General features: G+C 44.2%; 1 protein-coding gene across 1 annotated transcript in view; it reads left to right on the top strand.

Annotated features, from left to right (window-relative positions):
* The window catches only part of fga (fibrinogen alpha chain), a 7,979-nt gene extending 1,803 nt beyond the window's left edge, over positions 1–6,176 (top strand). The window contains exons 3-8 of the mRNA XM_031878969.1: positions 31–214; positions 459–604; positions 1,197–1,295; positions 1,671–1,826; positions 3,071–3,677; positions 5,137–6,176. Coding sequence (XP_031734829.1) covers positions 31–214; positions 459–604; positions 1,197–1,295; positions 1,671–1,826; positions 3,071–3,677; positions 5,137–5,837 — 1,893 coding nt within the window. The 3' untranslated portion in view covers positions 5,838–6,176. The remainder of the gene's footprint in view (positions 1–30; positions 215–458; positions 605–1,196; positions 1,296–1,670; positions 1,827–3,070; positions 3,678–5,136) is intronic.
* The last annotated feature ends 1,609 nt before the right edge of the window (positions 6,177–7,785 follow it).

Below are 7,785 nucleotides of genomic sequence, written 5' to 3'. Positions count from 1 at the left end.
CCCCCCCCCCCCCCCCCCCCCCCCCATCAGGGCCCTAAGTGTCCGTCGGGCTGCAGGATCCAGGGTCTGTTGGACCGGTTCGACCACAACTCTCTGAGGAAGATCGAGAAGATCCGCAGCCTCCTGGAGCAGAACAAGGCCAAGCACCGCTCCACCGACCAGGTGACCAAACAGACCTACGACTCCCTGAAGGACAAACTCACCATCGACGCCGGTCAGTCTTCTTCTTCTTATCCGAGCGTAGAAACCTTCCATCTCCTCCTTTGAGTTGACGGTCGTTAATTAACCCTCTGAACCCCAAAAATGGGGAAAAAAACCAGAAACTGCTCCGGGGTTCAGAAGGTTAACCGGGGGGGAAATGAACATTATGTTGAATATACAGGGATGCTTCTGACTAAAATCTATATTACATGTGAAGTTAATATCAAGTGCTCTGTCTGCATATCTTTCTCCTCCAGGGAACGATAACAACTACTACAACCTGGCCCAGACTCTGCGTCAGAGAATCACAGACATGAAGATCAAGATCGACCGACAGCTGGGGATCCTGGGAGCCCTGAAGGACCGGATCAAAGACCAGGTGGTGGAGATGCAGAGGCTGGAGGTACGGAGACACGGCAGGGACAAAACACACGCTTTTACACTCAGCTGACACTGTAGTAACTTAGATTTACGGCTTTTAGGTTATTTTACCTCAGAACGTCGTTGCACCTCAAACATTTAAGAGTTAAATCGTTTGTTATCTGATGTTTTTATGATTCTTGTAACTGTTTTTAATTCCTGTTTATTGTGTTCGTTCTGTTTTGCTGATTGTGTTTGTGTGGATTGAAAAGTGAAGACAGTGAAGTGTTCGTGCTTGTTTTCTTTTATTGATAAATTAAATATACCGGATCATTTATAGTCCATTATTTACTGACCATAGTTGATCAGTTGAACACAACAAAGCTAGTTAGCTTCAGCAGGAGATGAGCTGTAGCTGTAGTTTTTAGTTTTAGCTTCAGCTAACGTTAGCCGCAGCTATCACACCAGCAGAGAGTGCAGCTGCTGCAAGTAAAGAAAAGGCTAATTTCTCCTCAAACATACATTTCTCTGGCAGAATATGTGTTTATACAGTGAATCAAACGTTATTTAACGTGTGAACAAACCCGTTAACCAAACAGGAAGCATGAACTCCAACTCCCTGTCTCCTCCGTCAGGTGGATATCGACATTAAGCTCCGTTCCTGCAAAGGATCGTGTCAAAGCTACACAAAGTACGAGGTGGACCACGAGGACTACGATGCACTGGGGAAACAGGTGAGAACACACACACACACACACACACACACACAACATTACCTGAAGTTCGACTCGACGAACCACGTTTAACAAATTAAGAAACTGATAATTCAATTTCACTGCACAATTTTGAAATTAAAAACTTAAGTGAGACAATTTTATGCAAAAAAACATCTGCCAAAGGTAAATTAAAAGATGTGGTAAAGGTTTATTCTATAGCTTTTTAAAAGGTCAGAATCTATGCTTGTGTTTTATCCACTTATTTTCTTATAAGTTGTGTGTTTTGAGAGTCGCTTCGTCAGGTTTCTCCCACTCGCAGATGGATTTTTCAACCACTTTTAATAAATCTTGACCCAAAAATCATGTTCTCGCACTTTCTCTCCCCGCCTCCAGGTCAACCAGCTGGACTCCCAGTCGGCCCAGAACATCGAGTCCGTGGGGACGCTGTACGTGATGAAGAGCAGGCCGCTGAAGGCCACCGTTGTGAACAACCTCCAGAAGTCCAAGGACGTGGACGGCGGACAGCAGAGAGACAACATGTTCCCCGATGTGAGGGTCTCTTTGTGTAATGTCATGAAAAACTCATCTTTCCTTTCCCACGTTAGCTCTCACTACGTGATACCTGCCGTGAATTATGGGTAATAGCTTTCACTGAATAGACGTCTGCAAGTGTTAGTGGGAATGCAGCGTCTTCCCTTTTCCTTTTTGAGATCTTTTGGACATAAATGAACTCAAGCTGTTGCACCTCAAGCTTGATAATGTGCGGTCGACCACCGAGGGAAGGGAGGGCGATCTCTGTCATCTTATTTGGCTCATTGTTTCTGTTGCTATCGACCAAAGTGATCATGAAGGGAGGCGCCTTTTTATTCAGACGGGTGGAACAGTAGAACTGTCTCAAAGTCCCACATCACCTGGCTAGTACCGTCTGTTACTGCTATCTGAAGCCACTTCTCCAGGTCTTCCTCCCATCATCACTTAAGATACGACCATAGACTGTATTTAAGAAGTGGACGTAGTCATTGTGATGTCATTCATTGGTTTGTGGACGGTTGTTTTGAAGCCTCTAGTTCGGCGATTTCGCTGTCGCCATGTTGTTTCTTTTGCAACCAGTGAACAGGAAGTGACCATATTAGGACTGAGGAGGAGTGACGTAGAGACGCCATATACGTCTCTGGTAGAGACCTGTCAATCAGCGTGTAGCCCCGCCCTAAAGCATCCCCTGCTTTATGGTCTGTGTGACTCTAAATGGACCATCATGTACTAAATGAACATCATGCTGTATTGAAGAAGACTTGAAACTAGAGATTGAGACCATAAACTCATGTTTACAATGTTTACTGAGGTAATAAATCAAGAGAGAAGTAGAGTCATTTTCTCATAGACTTCTATACAACCAGAGGAGTCGCCCCCTGGTGGTCACTAGAGAGAATGCAGGTTTTAAGACCGTTCCACATCGGCTTCACTCGGCAGAACCGGAGGTTGCCACCTGGATATGACGGGTTGTGTTCCAGCCTGGTCTCCTCAAAATCCCATAAACTTGCATCAAAACTGCTGGAAATGTGTTTTGTCGTGGATTATGTTGGCCGTTGACTTATCACAAAAAGGTTTTGAATGAGTTCGTGGAACTCTGCATGGGATCTTGAATGCGTCCAAAAATCACAGGGTTTTGTTAGTTTTTTTACCCAGGAGACAAAGTACTCACAGAAATATAACATGGATATCAACACTTCTCCTTATTGACATCATTTGAATAAAAACCCACGCGTGCTTAAGTTCTTCTTCTTAATTCTCAGGTGCAGATGGTCGAGTTGATGCTCGAGCAGGAGGGCTCCATCTCATCCCCGGCAACCATCTCCAAGGTCTCAGGTACTTCGTACACTCAGTCTACACCCTCATCGGGGTCTTCTTCATCCTCCTCCTCCTCCTCCTCATCTTCATCCATCACCGAGCTCGGGGGCGATTTCTTTGACATGAGCGGCGGCCTCGGCCAGCCCAGCACAAGCCACGTGTCCACCAAAACCATCACCTGTACCAGGAGCATCAGGAAGACCATCGTCCACACGAAGGACGGGCCGGTGGAGAAGACAGAGGAGGTGATGGAGGGAGGCCCTGAGTGCCAAGCCATGACGGACAGCACCAAGGGAGGGATGGGCTCTTTGTTCCCTAGCTTAACATCCTCCTCCTCCTCCTCCTCCTCCTCCTCCTCCTCCTCCTCTTCTTCTTTGACCAAGACCGTCCACAGCGGCGGCACCAAGGGAAGCCACTTAGATCTGGGGAATCCATTTGGCGATGACCTCGGCCTTTTCGAGGCGGCCAATGCCGACGATGACCTCCCCGATTTCCACGCCCGGAGTGTGAAGAGCACGCGTATCGAGCGGCACGCCGATTATGTAGGAAAAGGTACCGAAACATCCGACCTGCAGTGAAAATCTTCACGGCCCAGAACGGCACACTCAGCTAGGCGGCGTGCGTTAGCATCAGCTAGCTAGCCTTATGTACCAAAAAACAGGAAGTGAACACAGTAATTGCCATTGTTTGTCGCTAGAGCTTAAAGATTTTTACAATCAGTGTTGTTAGTTGAGGTATTTTGGGTCATTGAGTAGAAAAAAAGACAATTATGAACTTTAATGCTGCGTGCACACAAAACGAATTTCCGAGTTACTCGTAGGAGTTCGATCGCGGCATCATTTGTGTTTATTCGCGTCATTCGCCCGAATCGCGTTGTAGACGTTCCATCCATCACGGCTGAAATAACCACTATTTCTGCTTTTTACATGTTGTGGAAGTCCAGATATCCAGGAAGCTAAACGTCGTCTTGTCTGGGTTCACAACATCATCCGGAGGCGCTCTGTAAATTTGATCGAGTTGTATTCATTTTATTTTGCAAGACACACGTCGGCTGGTTTACTAAAGCTGTATGAACCCAAAATCAACAGATTTAGCTGTGATTTAATTGCAATAAACAAATAAAAGTGATGCCAAAATAAATACATAAAGATGCCGATTTGTAAAAAGTCTAAATTCATGCTTTGTTAGTTCTCTCCGCAAGACGACAAGCAAATAAGTTTTAAAATACTTTTCTGAATGGAGCTCGGCCTGATCGGTGCTAGGCTATGCTAACATTGTAGCAGCTCCATCAACACTCAAAATAAAAAATGATATAATAAGATATATAAATAAGTTTTGTCCGGTCTCTGTAGTAATATTAGGCATCATAAAGATCTGGGTGAACACCTACGGCGACATTTTTTTTCTTCCATTTCTGATTAAACAACGCCAAGACGTGATGACAGGAGGAGAATCTCAATGCTGATTGGCTTTAACGAATGAGGCGGATTTTGCGTATTCGCTTCAATTACGCGCCCGCCGCGATTTCGCGTCCATTCGCTGCTATTCGCGTCTTTCCATTGATTTGTATCGTATTGTCTCGTAGCGCGTAACGTTTTCGTCATGTTTGGTGTGAACACAGCATGAGCACTGTTTCTGCTTTGTAACGAGACAAACATTTTAAATACTCTGGAGAGGAATTCTCAGTCCAGGTGATATTTCAAATGCAGACGTAATAATAGTACATTTAAATTTTTTCTGCTCGTTACCGTAGCCACACACGAGGTCACAAGCTAACAGATGGAAAGTAGCCATTAGCCTTTTGAGATTTTTCTACATTGATCTTTGACGTTTCATAAATTTAACATTTAAGACCAAATTTGCCAAACAGAATTTTACTCGCACCAAGAGTCATCAAACAACAAAGGGTTTCCCTGGAAAGTTAGCGCTTTTATCACTGCAGTAGCATTTCAGCATAGCCACTCCCAAGCTAACTAGTAGTCTGCGGCGTGCCCCCCCTCTCTGTCTGCAGATTGTGTCGAGGCCCACCAGAACCACCTGAAAGGGGAAGCGAACGGCCTGTTTAAGATCAAACCCGGTGGCACGGACTCCGCACAGGTAGTGGAGGTTTACTGCCAGCAGGAGGGGCTAATGGGCGGGTGGTTGTTAGTCCAGCAAAGAGAGAGCGGCGCGCTCGGCTTCAACCGCTCCTGGGCCGAGTACCGCGACGGCTTCGGCTCGGTCGACGCCGGGGGCAAGGGGGAGTTCTGGCTGGGCAACCAGAACCTCCACCTGTTGACGAATCAGGGCGAGAGCATGCTGAGGGTAGAGGTGGAGGATTGGGAAGGGGGCGTGGCCGGCGCCGAGTACACAATCAGGGTCGGCCCAGAGGAGGAGGGGTACCCGCTGCACGTGTCCGGGTACACCGGGGATGCCGGCGACGCCCTGGCGATGCCCAACTCCAACATTGCGTCCCACATGGGCATGAAATTCAGCACTTTCGACAGAGACAACGACAAGTGGGAGGAGAGTTGTGCGGAGATTTACGGGGGCGGGTGGTGGTACAACAACTGCCAGTCGGCCAACCTGAACGGGATTTATTATAGAGGCACGTACGAGCCGGAGAAAAACACGCCGTACGAGGTCAAAAACGGAGTCGTGTGGGTGACGTATAAACCGGACAATTACAGCCTGAAAACCGTCAGGATGTTTATCCGACCGGCTGCTTTTTAATAGGACATGCAGAAAGTATGATCCAGTCACATAAAGTATACACTTTCCTGTATTTAAACCCAAAGAAAGAACAAGACACAAAGAAACAAGAGCCTGAAAACAAAAAAACTTTAAAGTTGCGTCCAGACCTTCAGACTGTCGATCTGTTGGTAAATCATTCTGAGATTTCAGAACTCAAACAGCGTCGGTGTGTCGCCATGTGTGTGTGTTTTGTTGTGTAAATGTCACTGACCTGTTTATCTCACCAGTGTTCTTGGAACGAGACCTGAAGTTGCCAAACTTGTGTACGGAGCAACGACTGAACTTTGCTCACTCAATAAAGATTCAATGTTCACTTCAGCCGCTGTGGTTTGTGCCGTTCTTTAAGTCCAAATAACACAGTTACTAAAAGATAAACACCAGATCATTGAGTTTTTTATGTTGGAAATGTTTGTATTAAAAGTGAAATGTGTTATTACAAAGTAAAAGAAACATTAAAATACAAAACATATTAGAAAGGTTACCTTCCTACAAGTGACTATAGAATCAATCATATTTAATGTAAAGTGACTGTAAAAATGATTCACACTATTTAAAGTTTTCGATGTTTTATACATACGAAAAATAATGTTGTGTTTATGAACATCAGAAAAAGACTCTTTAATATCAACATAAAAACTTCTTTATTGTGAAAAACTTGACATCTGGTGACATATAAATACATTCAAATTTGACATATTCAGCCATTTATTTTGTCAGAATTACGACCATGTCTGCAGCAAAGCAGAGAATCAAATACAAACTTACTTTATATTTATTATTTATGACAGAAATGAGGACATTTCTCATTTATTTTGGACGGTTTAATAATGTTTGAATTTCACTGTCTTCCTGTCAATAGAATCATAATATAAATTCTTATAAATGCGTTTCATGCATCATGTTTATCATAAAACTATATTTTTGAACAGATAATTTTATATTCAGCAGCACACATTTGTCCCAAAATGGAAAACAAAGTTTGTTATTGCAACCAGTTTATATTATGTCACATTTGAACACATTTATTTGACGAGTTTGAGATATATTTGGACTAAACAAAGACATTGATTCATGTTTAGTTTGTCGTCTGGTTGAATGTTTTAGTTGTGTTATAACCTGTTGACGCTCTATTCATGTTTCCTTTTTAAATACTCGTGTCCAGTGCAAAACTCTGATTACATACAGCAGCATTTCACTTTATATTCCTTTTTATTGTATATTTAGCTTAAATGCACATTATTAAACAAAACAAACGACTTGCTACGCAGAGGACCAGGAGCCCTGAGGGTCCGGGGTTAATCCAGCCTGGTTCTAAGGCAGTCTGAGAGTTCCTTTCTGAACATCACCAGTAGATGAAGGATTCATCCCATGTTGATGAGAACAAATCATTAAAAGCAGTTAGAGAGGCGGATGTAAGAGAACGTTTGTCAAATCAAAGTATTTTAGGTGTTTGTGTGACATCAAAGAATCTTGTTAGAAATGCAACAAATCGTCGTGTTTTTAAGCAATAAATCCTCAACATGAGACCTTTGTCCTCTCTGAAACACTCACCCTCTATCTCTGCAACGCCGCTGTTTGAGCTAGAGCTCAGTTTAAAGTGGACTGACCTCAGTTCTGTTTGTTTGCTCGTTTGTCTGCAGTTTGGTCGAGGCTGAAGCAGCAGAATCAAGATGGCCGACAGCCCTCCGGTCACAGCCAGACGCACAGGAAGCGACGATGTCGAGCGACGGCGGACGTTCCTCTGTGTTCGGACGACGACGGGATGAGAAACATGCAAAACACTCTTTACTTACAGATCTTTAAACTCCACTGATGACGCCGTTCAATCAGCTGATAGATTCCAAAATGGGTGAAAAAACACTCTCAGATACACGAGTTACTACTACTACTACTACTACTACTACTACTACTACTGAAGAACTAGAGT

The sequence above is a fragment of the Anarrhichthys ocellatus genome, unplaced genomic scaffold (genome assembly GCF_004355925.1).
Source record: "Anarrhichthys ocellatus isolate YVR2014 unplaced genomic scaffold, GSC_Weel_1.0 scaffold214, whole genome shotgun sequence".
Lineage (NCBI taxonomy): Eukaryota > Metazoa > Chordata > Actinopteri > Perciformes > Anarhichadidae > Anarrhichthys > Anarrhichthys ocellatus.
This window is presented reverse-complemented; position numbering and strand designations above follow the sequence as displayed.